Source organism: Periplaneta americana, chromosome 6, assembly GCF_040183065.1.
Source record: "Periplaneta americana isolate PAMFEO1 chromosome 6, P.americana_PAMFEO1_priV1, whole genome shotgun sequence".
Classification (NCBI taxonomy): domain Eukaryota; kingdom Metazoa; phylum Arthropoda; class Insecta; order Blattodea; family Blattidae; genus Periplaneta; species Periplaneta americana.
Window position 1 is genome coordinate 40441656 of NC_091122.1, and position 19882 is coordinate 40461537.

A 19882-nucleotide genomic window follows, 5' to 3' on the forward strand; every position below is an offset into this window, starting at 1 on the left:
TATATTCGTAGAGTACATTTCACCAAAAAATTGTAAACGTGTTACTTTAAAGTGTTTCAGCACCTACTCTCCTAAACGTCATTGTGTTTATTACATTGTGGCATGCTTAACACTTAGTACTACTACAAACGATGTACAATTATATTGCATCAGCTGGGCTATAGACATCTGTTCATGTGTCCCTATGAACGATGGGAAGACGTATTATATACAGTTGAGTACCATAATATAGTGGTAAAATTAATGTTGCTCACGTTTACCCCCTCATCATGTATACTAGGTTCATGTCTGTCACACGTTTTAGCTTCTTCATAGGGTAATATGCACTGTATATATTACACATACATGCAATATCGTTCTAAACCACATTGAACTCCTTCAGAGTGAGAAATGAAGTAAATAGACAAGAGAGACAGTTGGGCAAACAATTTCAATTTATTTAAAATTTGTACGTGTATGGATTCGAACTGTACCATAAATTTGTGATGTTTGTTTTGTACTAGAATTTCCAAGGAAGGTTATGAATAAAATGTTCACAAATCATATGAAGGATATTATTTCCTTAATTTCTTCTTTTACTTCAAATTACCTAGACAAAGAGAGCTACTGTGTCCGAATAAAGCTATTTCGTTCCCACATATAGTGGCGTCAAATGGAAATAGTTGTAATTTTGTTTATTTCGAAGTTTAAATTTTAACCTAGCCATCTGCAAAACATGTACATGGATTAAAATATAAAGCAATTATGCGCCATCTTTTATAAATATTTGTCAAAAGTTGCGTAATGTTGCATAGACTGAATACTAGATGGCAATGGTGCAGTGAAGTTTCACATTTGTCCGGCAGAGTGTGTTGATACATCATGTCAGTGTTGCCAACACATATTGCTTGAGATTGCATGTCTGTAAGTTGTATTTTCAAAAAAAACTTTTCTTACAGGTTTGGTAATCTTGTATGACGTTTCTGTATCCAATCTGCGTGAGTCGAGGCGAGTCGAGGTGAGCGAATTGTGTGGTGCAGACGGTGTTTTGGAAGTCAGAAAGCAAAATATTTCGCAAGAGTCCGAACGATCGTAGTATGTACCATGGGAGACAGCATCTCAGCAAAGCGGGTGTTAACAAGGCAACTTGTAAGACTATCATTTTGTTAATTTGCTTAGTATTATTACCATTGTTGCAATTCTTTTCATGGTTTTCGCCGATATATTTGCAGTCGCCATCATGGGCATTGTGTCTGTCACGAACTCACAAAATATACATAGAAGTTTTTGCCGAATTGCAACAATGGACATGGTCACTTTATAATAATCCTAGAAATATAGTGCTTTCATTATTATTAACTATTGCCCCTAACATTACGTAACAAATACTAGCGAACACTAAAAAATATGATGCCTAACAACTTGAAAAGAAGTGGGTCAAGATTCTTTAAATTACAGGTGTTGGAATGTAAACAGTAGCAGGTGTGTCATTACATCAGCTGATTTTCATTGTTTATATTGGCCCCTTCATTCATAGTGTGATAGAGTACTTCACATTACAGTAGTCAAGGCCCTGTCATTCACTATAACCATAATATGCATGCTTAGATATATTTGCTAGATAATTATTTACATAAATGATAAGATGTGTCACAATTATTGCAGTCGTAATATTGTTAGTCTCTCTTAATTAATATACTTTCTTTCATGTGCCGTTGGTGTATTTTTTCTCCGCGACAGCGTGCTTTTGAAAGTACGGTTCGGAAAAAAATATTGGATGTTCTTTCATATAGCCTATTTCGGGAATTCGTTTTGTTCGTGAAAAGGAGAACATAATGTGCTAAATATCACATACTAATTTTACCTCAAAAGTGAGTGAATTACTTAAAAAAAATTACTTATGTACTGTTCATATTAGTCACGAAGTACATGATATCTACTTTTCACGACTAGGCCTATATGTCAAAATGTGATCGTAAAGATTTTGCTACCACATCGTATACACTGGGTTGTAGTATTTTACAGAAATTGTTCGAATACACACTTCGAATTGTCATTGAAAAACAATACGATCACATGTGGCAAGTGGCTAGGCACGTTGGTTTGTTTTGATTGTCTCACTCTTTCTGTAAGTCAGAATCCGGAAACTTGTTAAACTGGAACGTTTTATAAATTATTATTAGTTAGGAAGTTATTGTAACTGTGATGAGTTTGTTTTAGTTAAAATGCATCTCAAAAGTATTAGGCATATTTCAAGTTTTAGAGCTGGTAAGGAACAAAGCATACCCATTCCAAGTGTACGGGATGATAGTAAAGTTATTTAGTTACTTACCATTCATAATTGTACATTACCTTGACTTAGTTTTGATTTTCACGATAATTGATGTCCTGTTTATAACAAAAAGTTTGTTGGGGGAGGGGGGTGCGAAAAAGCAAGTTACATTTACTGGTATGTGTGACATGGTTTCACTTGTTGTGACTGTACCATGGCTCTTCCCGAGCGGACAAGACACGCAGTTTTAGTTGATCAAAATGGCGTCGACGGGTAAGAAGTGCGATGGTGGGCGCTCCGAAACACAGCGTGAATATATTATTCGTCCGGTACGTATCGTAGTTCTAAGTGGTGAAAATAGTTGTTGATAATGTTTGAAAGTGTTTTATATAAAATATTCTCTGTAGAATTGAGTGTTCCACGAGCTTATATTGTTTAATAATGATGTGAATATCGTCTTCAAAGTGACGCCATCGAAAAATACCGCGTACATCTTCCTGCAGTACTAGGCGCGAAGCTACTTGTTATAGGCACGCATATGTCGAAAAAGTGTCGTCCGGCCGGTGTAATTCACACGTGCTGTAATGATAGCGCGAAGAGCGCTTATTGTTTCACGGAAATATACAGTTTCGGTTACCGATTTTCCTCCGCGCTCGCTTGTGGCCTTGTTATTGATTATATTCGTGCGCAGATCGGGCTTTCAGATGTACAGGGATGACGTTTAGAACCGCCCCGTAGTTAAACCCGGCCAGCAGATTTGGGAAGTAATAATTATTTTCTCACATTTAGTTCTCTTAAGGAAGGATGTAATGAATTAAAGTGATTTTGTGTTAAAAGTTGGTTGATAATAGTGCTCCTCTTCAGTAACATATGCTTGAATTTGTTTTAAATAAAAATGTTAGCAATTTTGGGCATAAAGTTACTTACAGGTCTTTCAATTTCCGAAAATAGCTCACATTGCATTAATACAACGGATTATAGAAAATAGGTTACCTATAGATTTTATTTTGTAAATAAATAATTTTAGGCCTATTCTTTTTAACAGCTAAAACGTTTTTTTTTAAATGTCATTAGCGTTATTTTGATAGCAAATCACACATTCTCATTATGCATAGAATATACTGTAATTAATGTAATGTAGATTATTTAGCAAAGTACAATCGGCATATAGTTTTCCTGACATTTCAGTCGTTGGCGCCAAATCTAGAGATCACTATTGGTTACTTGCTTTACAGACGTAATGCACGCAGGAGTACTTTGGTTTGAGTTCACAATGCTTTCAACACCATCCCAATGGTTGATGATTAATGAAGAAATTATAGAATGATTGCGGAGAAATAAAATAGCCTACTCGAAATATTCTGATCAAGCACCTCCTCAGATCACAAATTTCATCTTGAACCTATGCGAGTTTAAATTTTGGTTCATGGGATGAAAGACCTGTCATTCGGCAGAATGTATGTATGGGATGAAAAGCTGGCTACAACAGCTTTAGTGTATGTCAGCGAAACCATACTTTTTGGACTTAAGATATATGTTTAAGCATTTTTATAATACTCGTATGCCTATTCATTTATGTTTTAAGATTTTTTATTCTTTTGTATTTATTGATATTGTATGCACTCAATTTTCAAGCTTGCATATGATAAAAATGACTAAGTTTTAACATGAAGTTTTTTATAAGTTTAATGTTCAATAGATTCAAAGCTATTGTTCGTTTTTATTCTGCCAGGTGATCGTATTATCCAGTCCCTTTTATTATGACTCTTGGAAAACCTGATTTAGGCCTACCACCTGTACGAAATAATGAAATATGTGAGGGAAGAGAGATGGAAGATTTTTCATAGAAAATGACACATTTATTTTCGAATTCTCATTTTATAGTTGAAAAGCCCAGAAAAAAATACATTTTTTTTTGCGTAAGTAATTACATTTCTACCATTAAAAACTTTTTTGTAATTAAAATTACATAATTAATATATATCCATGGCGGCGTTTAGTCAAGCTAGAAAACATGCAACTAAACTTGTTCCAATCTGAATCAGTTAAAAATACAGCAGCTTTGATTCGTCAGTTACGAATGTATTGGGGACATGCAATGAATATGAAGGAAATAAAAACGCTGGATTTGAAAAAAAAAAAAAAACAAAACAAATCATTTTAGTAATTTAACCTTTTAATTTGGGCGTAAAATCTCCCAACTGGTCGATCGATGAGATATTGCATGATGAAACTACGTACAAATGAGACATAAAGGCATAGCTCCTTGTTAGAAACTTGGAATTCATCTCTTTAGAAACAGAGAACAGCTTTATTTTGCATGCATCATAATTATTAAGAGACTTAGCAAGATATAATATTTTGTGAGAGGTTTTCTTGTGTGTTAGAAACTTGGAAGTCATCTCTTTAAAAATTGAGAACAGCTTTATTTTGCATGCATAATAATTTTTGAGACTCAGCAAGATAGAATATTTTGTGAAAGGTTTTCTTAACATTTTGTGTAAAAACTTGTCCTTAGCACTAAGCACGAGAGACTGTCTTGTAAGTGATTTTGTTAATAACATATGTACATAAGAAGAAAGTAAAAAGTTAATTATGTATTATTTTACTATCTGACCTTCCAAGGCTTGCCTGTAGATACAGAATAACACACAATTTACAATAATGGTTGTACATGAATGAGCACATGAAAAAATGTGTAGATAAAAATTTAAGATAAAAATACAGATTTTAAATCATTTTTTTAATTTTTTATCTTTTAAATAGTTTACTGTCTGTGTATTAAGTATGCATGGAGAATCAAGAATGGTATAGGCCCCCAGCAAAAGTAATAATTGTGCCTCTTGAGTAAAAAATTAAAATTAACAGTAGTAGTAGTAATAGTAGTAGCAGTAATAATAATAATAATAATAATAATAATAATAATATCTCATTCTAGTGCCGAGGTCATGGAAAGCATGGGGCTCTACCTCCATGCCCTCCAAGTGCCTTCATGGCATGTTACGGGGATACCTTTACCTTTTTTAATAATAATAGTAACAACTCACATCTTTGATGTTGAACACGTGGACGAATTTCACTCACAGTGACGAATACTCTTCCCTCAAATATTAGTCTCTAGAGAGGAACTTATCAGCACTTTTATGAGGCAAAATAGTGAATTGTGTATTCAAAATAAATCTCTGCGAAATGTATGTTCAATACTCAAACTCAGAACACATTATTATTCGTTTGGTTGTGCCACGCGATGGATTAATGTTAGCTTGGAAAATGAGCGTTTTCCAGATGCATTGGGCACAAACAATGTCAGAAAAATTCTCGTAACAGTTTCTATATTGGGGAATGCTGGCAAGATATTCTAATTTTTTCATGTAGCCTACTGTATAGGTTATGATTCGTAAACTTATGAATAAGCTATTGTAATCCTGATCATCCCCAGTGTATCGCCGGAATCAAAGAAGCCTCATTCTTGACCCCACTGTCCGTTTTGAGAAGGATGATCAACAAGCCAATAACGTTAACGATGAAAAGAAGTCTATTTACAACCCATGTATTCCTCACTTCAGTGAGAGATACAAAATGAATATTAATACATGGGAAGTGAAAGGACTTCTTTTTGGCGCTTAGGGGAACTTCATTTAAGTTAACCAAAACCATTCTCCTTTCTCTTAAATTTTCTAATGAGGACATTAACAAAATTTGTCTAATGGTATTGAGAGATTCATTATCCATTTTACACAGTCACTTGTATAATGCTATGTAATTTTTTTTTTCACTTCATTTCATTACTCTTCAATGTATTTTCATCTCATGTTTCTCCGAAATCAAATTTTACTTTATTTTTAAATTTATCATTGTTCCGTATTCTCTCCGCAATCATATTGTATTTTTTATTTAACCTCTGCTTTGTATTCTGGATCCTAGTGGTCAGCCGTAGATTTCGGCCAGATGTCCCAAATTGTGGAATTTGTTGTTGCAAACATTTCATATTCATTTTCAGAGATTCAGCAAAGTGGTGAAAATCAGACATCAACTCTACAGAAATAAGGTTTGCAGTATAAAAACTTGCAAGGTTTTCACAATACGTCGATATTTGTGAACTGTTCAATAGATGCAAATTTCTGAAAAAATATCTACATAAGCTTTATTTCGGAATTTTGGAATTTTCTTCACACTTTCTTCTCGTTTTTTAGCTTGCTTCCGCTTAGCACATCACTGTCAAAACTCCTCATTAATAAATAAGTCAACAGGGAAGAGTGTTAAAATAGAAAATACATTATAATTTAATGACTTCGTAGACTCACTGACATGATCACTTACATTCAAAAGTCAAATGGATACTGTCGGATTTTGTTTAGCATAAACTATTTGATGGTGAAATTGCATTGTGGTAATTTCTAAATACGATTTAATGTAATACAGTTAAAATAACGCGATATACATACGTAATAATAATTTCATAAAGGAATCTGATATCTTTGGTATAATATACAGGCTATATAAAAATAGTTACTGAAATGTTAATTTACTTAAATGGCTCTATTGCAATGGTTGTAAGATGAAATACACAAGTGAGAGAACTGAATGGTAAGATGAGAGAGAAAGCATACGCGAAAACTTAATAGTAAGAAGAGAGAAAAGGCATGTGCGAGAACTGAATGGTAAGTTGAGAGAACAAGAGCACGTGAGAGAACAGAATGGTCGCTGACTAACCAAGCCTAGAGTTCCTGATTTTTTTTGTAGGCACTCTAGCTGAGATATAGCGGCAGAGATATTAGTACAGTATTGAAACGGGGTAAAGAGAGGCAGTAACAAACAATACCATTATTGTTCAATGAACAGAGTTTTGGACCAAAATTTAATACTTGATTTGACCCTTCGCCCATGCGTTAAAAGGGCACTGTAGGTATGTCCCCTTTGTGTGCCATCTAAAGCTTCATTTCAGCCACGTGGTCAAGGAAACGTCGCGCTCGACCCGACATGTGCTTTTCATCAGAATTGGGAACAACTAAGCAAAGGATTTGCATGTAACGATGGAGATACAGTAGAACCCCCATTATCCGTGGTAATGAAGGGGGTGGAGTGAACGGTTAATCGAAGAAATCGGATAATCCGTACCATATAAGGTTTTCATAAATTAAGTGCATAATACAGTTTCCTAATTTCCTCTGTGGTCTTGTGTTTTAACATGCCAGGTAATGGATCAGAAGTTCATTAATTTAAGTCTGGTTTGCAATGACGGGTTTTTAAGAGCCAAGGAAACTCTTTATGACGACTGTATGTGGAAAGATACGAATAGTACAGTCTCATGTTGTAGATTTACATACTTATTACACTTTATATTTGTTTTTAATTAAATCGTGCACAGTTGTAATTCTGATGCGATGAACCACAGTTTCTCTTTTCTCAAACCACTCAGTTACTTGCACTATTTTTGTTAGCAGAACTTCTTTTCTTTGGAGGTATTTTGCATTGCATTTAGGCCCCTCGAAAAGTAGACCATATTGTATAAGAGTAAAAGTTTGTAAAAAAGAAACACTGTAGAAAAAATCGTACTAATATAATGTACAGCACTTCATATTTTTTGCAGCAAAGAGAGAGAGACAGTCGGATAATCCACCAATCGGTTAATAGGGTGACGGAAAATCGGGGTTCTACTGTATATGAAAATGTAATAATGCCTGTATTCAAGAACGGAACATACATATTTTTAGGATTGAAAGATGGTAGTGACCTGATCTACCTTATGACTGACCGACTCACTGCCTATGATTGCTATGATTCAAGCGCGATTGGTCTCATGGGACGTTTCATTGTAATCCCATCAATATTTTTTGCACCGCGAATTCAAGATCTATTGTGCTAATAGGAATCACATCCGATTGATGTATTTAAGCGTAAATTACGATATCGAATTTTTTTTAAGTAACGTTGTGCATTGATTAAGTGAAGTTCTATCCCCAGCGGGATCAGAAATTTTCACGTAAAATTTCTACCTCAGGAGTAGGAGAGATGGCGGTGCTCAACTTCTAATCACTAGATTGTGCACCAATATGCCTCTCTCCACAGTGCGTATGAAGTGAACGCATATGTCACTGTTGATAGTGAGTCGTCCGTCGGACGGTGACGTTAAGCCTGGCGGCCCCCTTGATGGGAGTAGACTATGTGCTGGCACCGGGTTTCCTCTTCTCCCTTCCTCATCTTCATCATCACTTATTTCATACACTACACTTACACTTACACTCATCCTAGTACACGACATAATTCTCCACAGAGACACATCATGTACAGCGTGACCCGCCGAAGTGATGTGCAACTAGAAAATGGGTGACAGTTCTGTCATTTATCCGCGATATGCGGAACCCGAATCACGTAAAGTGAAGTGGGTAGGCATGGATACATACATATTTTATCATCGTGCGTTTATGTAGTATCGTACGTATATTATAAAATTATAACGCTACTGTCTTTAATAATGTTTTCGTCATAACGAAAATTAGCTCTAATTTGTACATTATCACAAAGCTCGGGATGCTACAAACAAACAAATTGTTATGGAAATTTTACAAGAATTAAAAAGTAGGATCGGTCATTGGATAAATCGAAATATACAGAAATATAGAACTCGACACGTTTTAAGAGTGGGCAAAAACAGAATGCTTAGACCCTAGCCTAGAGCAAATACTCTATAACATTGTAGAGTATTTGCTTAGAGTAACGTTATCAACCAAAAGGTTATAAACGGACATGCAGTCCTATGAAAAGGGTTAGTAAAGAGACCGGGCTACTGACGCTTAATTCGTGCTTGATGATGTTGATGATGAACAGAAGTGCAATTAAAGCTCTGAATGTTTTTCACCCGTCGCAGACTAGTGCTTTTTTCAGACTGGTGATGTTGGTAAAAAAAAGAAAATTCAAAATGTGAGTGTATCACGTCTTCTTACCAATAATTTTATACTTGTTACAAGAAAAGAATCACCATGGTTGCATTGCAACCTTCATACCAAGACTGATCATTTAATACTTCCAGATATGACTATGAATTAAATACAACATGCAAGCCAATAATCGTAATCATTTAATTGTGCCGTACAACGAAATACGTACTTGCAAAGATTTTCTGGGATAAACTCCCTTTTGGTTCAAATGCTCTTAAAGACTAAGCAAACTCGATTACTTGACTGTTGCACTTAGCAACTCTTATCTTCAATAAACAATGGAAAATGTGAGCAGATAGTTAGGAAGTTAGATTCCAAATACTGGATTAGGATCGCTTAGATCCCTTTGCCCAAAATTAGGTTATGAACCAATTCATACAACGCGGGACGTCTGGTATCAAAATATAATTTGCTTTAAACAGCATTTTGAATCCAAGTATATTCAGTTTAATAATGTAAAAGCCATAATAACAGATTACAAATAATAACAGTGATAATAAGTGACCAATAACAATCGTAATATGTAAAAGCCATAATAACAGATTACAAATAATAACAGTGATAATAAGTGACCAGTAACAATCGTAATAAGTGACAGATAATAACAGCAATAAGTGATAAATAACTGCAGTAATAAAAATGATAAATTTAATTCCTACATCAGTAACAAGTGGCAGTTAACAACAATAATAAACAAATAACAGTAGGCAAAGAGAAACTACAGAACTGAAATAGTGAATATGGAAAACAATTCGTTACAATTATTTAAATACGTACTTAAAATCTGGAGAAGTCCGAGTATATTGAGATGAAATATCTTTGGACACACTGCTTCAGGTTAGATGCAAGTTACTACAACGAGTAGTTCTCAGAAACAGTCAAAATATATAGAAAAGTCATGGATTTAATATTATTTTTGAGAATATATTGCACATAACTACATATTATTTACAGGTTGTTTTAAGTTTATCTCGCATCACATCCATAGTCTTTCTTTCTTTTTCTTTATCTCAGTTTAACCTCTCCCTTCTAGTTGCATTTACACGACCCACGCCACCCGGGCCTTACAGGGCCGCGACCTGTCGGGAGAGGAATTAATCTATGGATCACATACATACTTTTTTGACCACACAAGGACATCGAGGGCCTCCCCGGATGAGGTACATCCATAGTCATCCGTTAAAAATGTTACTTTGATTATTGACTGACTTCGGATTGTACCACAGTCTAGTATATACAGTCACGAAGCTCAATACGTAGTAAATATCCATCCATAGATAGTTGCTAACCACTAGAATCGCTACTATCGCCTCATTACAGACGACGCGAAATAGGACCTGCACAGTCTATTGTTCCTAGTACCCTCATAAACTCAAGCTTCGTAACTCTATATACTAGACTGTGGTTGTACTAAGAGACAATACTATATAGTCGATAGGTATTTGTCTTGATTTTTAGAACGAACTGTACTTTTGGAATTAATGGATTCTTGGTAGAACATTTATATTATGCGAAACTAACAAGAGCATCTAATATTATAAGGTAATTTTCAAAACATTCATCTTTAAACAGCATATAAAAACCTAGGACAAATCTGGGTGTAATCAGGACACTGGGACAAAATTAGAAGTATACTGGGATTTGTCTCAGATAACCCAGGACATACTATCACCTTAGAGTTTAAAGAATCAATCATTTTGACAGCTTTTGTTATCAAGACATTTTATTTGGAAAGTTCTTATGTTCTTTTAAGTAACAACGTGTTACATTTTTCTTAAGGTAATTCTTGCTCGACAGAGTGCTGATACTGTCGTGTAATTAATTTTTTCATCGCCTTGTGAAAGTGAGTTTATTTAGTACTTTCTGTTGCAGACTTGAAATATATTATTCAATGATTTCATTTCATGTCTTCCGAAATAAACCCTTCACAAAAGTGTTACAGTGAGTTCTAAATCTTTATCTGCTTTGCGGATGTAATTTTTTAACGGGTTATTGTGTTCCCTAATTTTTGTAAATACATTGTGCCGTATGGTGAGTAGCTATGTTTAATATTGTTTATCGTACTATTATTCTTCGTCATCAAATGAAGAAAGAGTATTACAAGAAAAGTTCCTTGAAAATCTGGGGAGTAAGCTGTGAAACGTTATTGATGCCTTAGAGCAGTGATTCACAAACTGGAGGTCGCAATCCCCAGAGGGATCGTGTACAGAGCTGAGGGGGGGGGGAGATATTTACAAAATGAAACAAAAAAAGTCTTTATTACAGTACCGGTACTTACTATATGTTCAGAAACATAAACAACATTTAACATAAAAATAAAAAAAACGTTTCAGTAGTTATACATAAAAATAAAAAAATAATTTTATTAATCCGACAAATGTGCCTGTTTTTCAGAAAATAGGCCTAGGTCTAATATCTGGACTTTGTATTCGACACACATAGTGACATCACTTTAAAGTTCAATGAATTTTCTCGTCTTTGTTTTGATGGCCATCATAGACGAGCGAGACGTTGCAAGTGTTATAAAAAATTTAAGAACTTCTTTTGTAAGCTCGAGGTATTAATGCATTCTTTTGAACCAAAATTGGTCTACACTTTGCGAAAAAGCCTAGTTTCGACATTCTGTCAGTAGGTACGTTCATATCTAAATTTATTTTTCCTCGAAATAGCACATTTCTCTTGTCCTAATATATATTCGGAATTTCACACAGTTGAACGCAAGTCTAAAAATGAATTTAGTATCCATCTGTGACCGTGGTATTGTTTTGAGCGTCTTCCGGAAAATATTCAAAAAGTTGTTGAAACTGAACAAAATTAATTGCATGTCCGCAAAAGAAACTCAATATTTATCGTATTATTCGTAGCTAAATTTTTCACGAGTTCTTCAATACACTGGAATGAATAAACGTTCTTTTGTCAAGTGATATCTATCAGAAATTAAGTTTCCTTATAAATCCTTTAATTGTATTCCCGAGTCTCATGTTAACATCTTGGCCTAGCACTATTCAAAGTGTTCAAGTGTTGGAAAATACAGTAGAGTAGGTTACTATAAATTATGTTCATATCGTGGTTCATGTAATATTTCGCGTCATTGTTGCATTATATTCTTCTATTTTAGCCATTTTTGGGTGGCATCCACTAATTTTGGGTAAAATATCGCTGATTCTTATTTTACAGTGATGTGCTTTTCCAATTTACTGCGGCCTAAAGCAAGGAGATGCACTACCACCTTTACTTTTTAACTTTGCTCTAGAATATGCCATTAGGAAAGTTCAGGATAATAGGATTTGGAATTGAACGCGTTATAATCAGCCTCTTGTTTGTGCGGATGACGTGAATATGTTAGGAGAAAATCCACAAACGATTAGGGAAAACACGGAAATTTTACTTGAAGCAAGTAAAGCAATAGGCTTGGATGGTCTATGGAGAGTCCTCGGCATCACTTCATTTCACCCCTTTGATTTGATTACCCGGTTGGGTTTTTCCGAGGTTTTCCCCAACCAAAAGGCAAATGCCGGGTAATCTTTTGGCGAATCCTCGGACCTCACCTCATCATTGTAGAAAATTACTAAATTGTAAAACTGTAAAAATTGTAATTGTAATATTGTAAAATTTTGACTTGTTGCACATCTTAAAGCTTCATTGATCATGTAAGATCTATGGAATATAATAAATGAATGAATGAATGGAAGTAAATCCCGAAAAGACAAAGTACTGTATATGATTATGTCTCGTGACCAGAATATTGTACGAAATGGAAACATAAAAATTGAAGATTTATCCTTCGAAGAGGTGAAAAAATTCAAATATCTTGGAACAACAAATATAAATGACACTCGGGAGACAATTAAACTTAAAATACATATGGGAAATGCGTGCTATTATTCGGTTGAGAAGCTTTTGTTATCTAGTCTGCTGTCAAAAAATCTGAACGTTAGAATTTATAAAACAGTTATATTACCTGTTGTTCTGTATGGTTGTGAAACTTGGATTCTCACTTTGAGAGAGGAACAGAGATTAAGGGTTTTTGAGAATAAGGTGCTTAGGAAAATATTTGGGGCTAAGAGGGATGAAGTTACAGGAGAATGGAGAAAGTTACACAACGCAGAACTGCACGCATCGTATTCTTCACCTGACATAATTAGGAACATTAAATCCAGAAGTTTGAGATGGGCAGGGCATGCACCACGTATGGGCGAATCCAGAAATGCATATAGAGTGTTAGTTGGGAGACCGGAGGGGAAAAAGACCTTTGGGGAGGCTGAGACGTAGATGGGAAGATAATATCAAAATGGATTTGAGGGAGGTGGGATGTGATGATAGAGACTGGATTAATCTTGCACAGGATAGGGACCGATGGCGGGCTTATGTGAGGGCGGCAATGAACCTGTGGGTTCTTTAAAAGCCATTTGTAAGTAAGTGTATTTTTCGAATGGGATTCACATTCCGGTAGTGAGGTCGCATACAGAAGTCTCGCCCAAAATAGAGTCGTGTTTTCAAAAAAATTGGGAACCACTGCCTTAGTGTACCTTAGAGATTTTTAAGAATTAAATTTTATGCTTGATTTTCATTTTATATCATTGTATTGCTTTGTACTAAAGAGCAACGTAAGGCTTTCAAGCTCCTGAGTTACAATGAACACCATTATAAGAAGGTAGATATTTCTAATTCATGTGCTTATGTTAAGGTTTTTTTTTTCTTTCTTCCTGATGGCGTAGACAGCTACAGAAGCACTTGCACACAAATGGTCCATTGTGCTCCCAATAAACTAAAAATCATTCCAGGAAACCAATTTCCAGTATTTAGGATAGTAATATGCGAGGTACAAAAGCAAAAATTTGGAAATTGTTTACTAGAATAAAATTAAAAATAGAAGAAGTTGACTTTGGTTTTATACCACACTTATGATTTGGCAAAATATATTTTAATTTTGTTGAGGCCAACGCCTCAATTTAGTAATCTTTAGACATTAGATACCGTCAATGCGGGCTACTTGGACCCTTAAGGTGTTACTTGAATCCAGAAGAAAAAATGTTTACTTACCATTGAAGTAACTTAGGTGAAGATATTTGTACAGATGAAAATTTGCAGAGAAAAAAGACCACAACTTTCGACACCAAACTGTTATTTTACATCGACGAAAACATTTTTTTCTTCTGGGTTCAAGTAACACCTTAAGGATCAAAGTAGCCCGCGTTGACGGTACTTATTATGCGTGATATGTGTGCTTTTGTAGTTACCGATGTTTCTGTAGGAACACCCTCTAGTATATAGTAGTTACCAACCCTCTGGGTGTCACGGACCCCTTGAAGCTCATATTTAAATTTTGACGGATACCCAAATTATTTTGTATAATTTAGGCTGGTAATCATGTTCTACTCAATAAACATTTGCATAATGTAGTGGATTAAACATCCGTACTGTGAGGAGCTGACGAGAAAGTCTCTGCGAGGTGTATTTTAATTAGGTGCCGTGCGGGGGGGGGGTAATTGATGAATGGAGCACCACTCTTCCTAGAACTGACCAGAGATAAGATAATTTGTTATGAGTTAGAGTCTTATATGACACTAAACAAATGACATCTCAGTCACCACATGATGTTTAATTATACTGTAGGTGAAAATATCGGGTAGTTTGAGACTAGTTCTGTGTCGGTGTGTTGTGTAAGTTGAAACTGTTAGTTTATATTTTAAAAGTTGATCTAATGTTTCACGTTGGTTAGTTACCGTAATGTAATTAGTAGTGTGTCATTATGTCGTTTTCTGCGAGCAAAAGTGGCGTTACGCTGGCTGTTGCCTGCGTGTAGGATTGGTATTACTCCACATTCCTATCAGGACTGATCTCGTGAGCTCCCCACAGTAATAAGTTGACAGCCATATTAAATTTCAGTTTTAGCTTTGAAATATAATTTGAAATACAGAGTTATAGACTTGGCTATAGAAGACGAAGCAGCCGTATCAGAAGACGAAAAAGGATTTTCTATTTTAAGGGAGGAAGTTGAACTAGCGCTTAGGGAAATGAAGAATGGGAAAGCAACAGGAGTTGATGGAATCCCCATTGAATTGGTGAAATCCTTGGGTGAAGACAAGAAGGAAATTCTATCATTATGCAACGAAATATATGAGAAATGCGACTGGCCTGAAGATTTCACGTAGACAGTGTTGCTTCCAATACCGAAGAAAAATAATGCCAAGAAACATAACGAGTTCAGGACCACCAGCCTGATATCGCACTCTGCGAAGATTCTTTTGCGAATACTGAATCGACCTTTATATTCTAAGATGGAAGAACAGTTGGAAGAAGAGCAGTTTGGCTTCAGGAAGGGAAAATGTACAAGAGATGCAATTGGACTGCTACGAACAATCGGCGGAAGATACCTAGAGGAGAATAAAGAAGTGTATGTAGTATTTGTGGACCTAGAAAAGGCGTTTGAGAGAGTGGATTGGAATAAATTGATGGGGATCCTAAAGAAAATTGGCGTGGATTGGAAAGAGAGGAGGCTGTTCAATAACCTTTATATGAAACGAGTCAAAGTCAGAATAGGAGAAGAAATGTCAGAAGGAAGTGAAATAGGGAGATAAGTGTGTAAGATTTGCTGATGATATGGCATTGTTAGCAGAAGAGGAGATGATACTAAGATATGCTACAGGAGCTAAATGGCAGCTGTGAGCAGTATGGACTGAAGATAAATGCCAACAAGACGAAGACCATGGTCATGGGAAGAAAAGTAAAGAAGGTAAACTTGCGAATTCTAAATGAGGCAGTAGAGCAAGTGGACAGCGTCAAATACTTGAGGTGTACTGTAAGCAGTAACATGAGCTGCTGCCAAGAAGTGAAAAGGAAAATAGCAATGGCAAAGGAAGCTTTTAATAGAAAAATCTTCTACGAACCTCTGGAAAAAGAACTAAGGAAGAGACTAGTGAAGTGCTTTGTGTGAAGTTGGCATTGTATGGGGCAGAAACATGGACATTACGACGAAGTGAAGAGAAGCGAATAGAAACATTTGAAATGTGGATATGGAGAAGGATGGAGCATGTGAAATGGACAGACATAGTAAGAAACGAAGCTGTGTTGGAAAGAGTGGTCGAAGAAAAAATGATGCTGAAACTGAACAGGAAGAGGAAAATGAATTGGCTGGGTCACTGATTGAGAAGAAACTGCCTACTGAAGGATGCACTGGAAGGAATGGTGAACGAGAAAAGAGTTCGTGGCAGAAGAAGATATCAGATGATAGACGACATTAAGATATGTGGATCGTATGAGGAGACAAAGAGGAAGGCAGAAAATAGGAAAGACTGAAGAATGCTGGGTTTGCAGTAAAAAACCTGCCCTTGGGCAGAACATTATGAATGAATTACATGGACGAAGGAGTGTCTGAACAATATGGAGCCATAGTCCAAACTGTAATGAAGAAGAGATGGTTGAAAACCTGCGTTTGAGGAATCTTTTGTCCTACTGTTGGAATATGTGCTTGGCACAGCTCATTATCTAGACCTCTAGACCAAATCTTTTGTATCGTATTTGATTATCTATCTGCAGATAGAGTAGTAGAGAGATTCAAGTTCTGAACGATAACACAATAGTTCATTCATATCAGATGCTGATCCAGTTAAATTATAAGTTAAAGTTGCAACAATCTGTCTCTATGACAGCCTAAGAAATTGCATCATTAACGACAGGTAGGAAGTTCACAGTAAGAAATATTACTGTAGTTGATATTACCTATTTTTGTGTCTCATACCATAGTTCATGTTGACAACTCAATTTTTGTAGGTTAGTTTTCCTTTACAGTATTTACCATGCGATAATTTATAAAAAGGTTTCCAATATGAAATGTGGAAGATTCCTCTTGTACTGTCAAATCCTGGTTTGTAAACAGACGATCGTATGGTGCTACACGTTGACTTCATCATATTTTAAAATTACAATTTTTAACTGTGATTTAATTGAAATAGTAAGACACGACCATCTATGTACGATACATTTGATGATAAAGCAGAAGCATCAGGATGTGATGCATTGGGCAATACTTGAAAGTGTTGTATGCGAGATAGCGGTAATGGAATGAGTTTTAAACGCCATGTGGCTACTCCGCCTCCTGCTGAGTCACGTGACTCATTTGGCGGGAAGAGTGCGTGAACTTGGCGAGTGAAATGTGTTGGGTATGAATGGGAGCTGTAATTTCAGCCTTTGACATCAGACTCGTTTCTTCTGACATTTTCTTTAAAAGAGTACGAGAATGTTGTTCTTAACTGTAAGGTTAGGCTGTGTGCTTCATATTCGGAAGATGGATATTTTCTAACATTTATTTTCTCTCTGTCAGTGTTTTTATGCTAAAATTGGGGGATTGTTATTGTTATTGTTTAGTCAGCTATCCGAAGACAGGTTTGAACCTCATAAATAACACCAATAAGACATCACTCATGAAGCAACTAGGCCAGGAGGTAATGGGGTAGGGTGGCCAATTCCTTTCTCGATTAGCTACATATTCCACTAATCAGACTTCAGATGTATACAAACAATTATTGTTCTTCCTGTGACGCATATCGTCAGGTGAGATATATTGCCTGATAATATATATACATATCTGTCAGAGCCTCAATCAGAGGTAATTGGAGGATTAATTATTTTAAAATATACCGAATTATTTTCTTCCTAAGCCTTCATATTCACCAGACATCGGTAATTATTGTGGTGTGAATATAGTCAACCCGAACTTCTAACGATACTGAGTGAGACGTGTACATCTGAAAGAACTACTAAAGAAAACCATGTTTACAATAAATATAATCCTAATTACTACATTCATAGTTTCAAGTCATTTTAAGCCCCATGCTCGTAAATTACATTCATACAGTATTTTATTCGGGATGCCATAGGTTTCTTCTACTAGTGATCGTAACCCTTTGTGGAAAAAGAACCAAATTAGTCACTCATATGCAAACAGGCCGCATTAGTCTTGTGTACAATATTTTTACTAGGACAATTAAAGGAAAAACTTGTAAATGCCTGAAAATATTGCTTCTCTGTTTTCATTCAGCTAACCTAGAGATTAAGAAGTAAATTTATTATCTTTTTTTCATGAAACGATGATTACGTAGTGTTACATTTTTGTGAGGACCAAAAGAACTCTGGATGGCCGCGGATTGTAGTTTACAATAAATATTGTATAATAATATCACAGTCTACTATATACAGTCACGAAGCTTGAGTTTTGAGGGTGCTAGAAGCAATAGACTGTGACGGTACTATTTTGCATTGCCTGTAATGAGGCGATATTAGCGATCCTAGTGGTGAGCAACTACCTAATGTTTGCATTTTTACTACGTATTGAGCTTCGCGACTGTATATACTAGACTGTGATAATATTCTGACCACATTACCTGCTAATTTTAAGTAGTATTACATAGTGAAAGCAAAAAAATATGTTTGATATTGTCATGGCAATACCCATAAACAAGTGTCAAGTTATTTTATTTTCTTCTGTTACAGTTAATCATAACTATAATGCACTTTTTTCTTTAGGTACGCAAGCAAATAAAGTTTACTTAATTATTTAAAAAAGCAAATATTATAGTAGATCATTGGTTAATGAACAAAGAAGCTCATAGATATTTATAAAATGAACGAGAATATTGAAAGAATAGTATAAAACTGTAATTTTATTCATCTTTCGAAATACACTTCTAGCTATTGCATCGTCTCCTGAAACTTAACATCTCCGGCATTTAGGACCTAATACAGGTTCCACCATCAGGGTAAATTAGTACGAGTCGTAGACTGTTTGAAGTAGCCAGACTAAAGAGCCCAACAGAGTGTGGCCTTTCAAATCGTACCTATTTACCCTGATGATTAGAACAAAGATTTTGATGTATTTGCATCTTTTTTTTGGTGAGGACTCTAGGGTAAAGATTGGTAATATTGTGATACTAATAATATTGTGATAGTACCTTTTGAGAAGTTTTTACAATTTTAGTGAGTGAGAGAAGGACCGGTTTTGTGCAGAAACCTGTCCACGAACATTCCCTTAATGCGTTGACTTAAAAAACCGATCTTGTCTCGCTCAGTAAAATTGTAAAAAATTCTCAAAAAATACTATCACAATATTATTAGTATCACAATATTACCAACCTTTACGCTACATTGCGTAATAATAAATACGTCTTAGTGGAAAATTATCTTATGCATGCAACTTTGTTGTTGCATTTATTTACATTTTTTGTCGATTTTGTGGGATATTGCATTTTTTTTTTAGGATTTTGTAGCATATTAGTGCTTATTTCAGCAATTGTTACATACTATTTGGAATTGTTGTGTTTTCGCGAGGAAATGTGCATTTTTGAAAGGCAGTTTACTTTTTTTTGTTTTTACCAATACGAAAATTGACTTGTAGGCCTACCTCCATTTTATGAAACGAGTAAAGGGTTCTGCACCCCCCACTTTGCAATTGCCTAAGAACATTATATTTCACAGTATGGGGGAAAAGTGATACGGATGGTGAAATACTGTATTGCAAAATATGCGACGTCAGAATTGGAGCTGAAAGAAAGTTTTCTGTGAATCAACATGTGAATAGAGGTCTACAACGAATTCAAGACGAAAAACAAGTGGTTCAACAAATGCTACTTCTCGGGTTCTCCTTTTTTCTCAGAACTCTGCGAAGCTTTGATTTCTGCTGACGAAAGTGAATAGT

The 19882-nt window shown here is 35.4% G+C and overlaps 1 protein-coding gene across 3 annotated transcripts in view; it reads left to right on the forward strand.

Moving 5' to 3' along the window:
- The first annotated feature begins 968 nt into the window (after positions 1–968).
- The window catches only part of Kdm2 (Lysine demethylase 2), a 104044-nt gene continuing 85130 nt past the window's right edge, over positions 969–19882 (forward strand). For 2 of the 3 annotated variants that reach the window (XM_069827971.1, XM_069827972.1), the window contains exon 1: positions 2508–2580. In XM_069827971.1, coding sequence (XP_069684072.1) covers positions 2512–2580 — 69 coding nt within the window. In that variant the 5' untranslated portion in view covers positions 2508–2511. Of the gene's footprint in view, positions 1129–2507; positions 2581–19882 lie in introns of those variants that run through there. The other variant, XM_069827973.1, reaches the window with a different exon arrangement.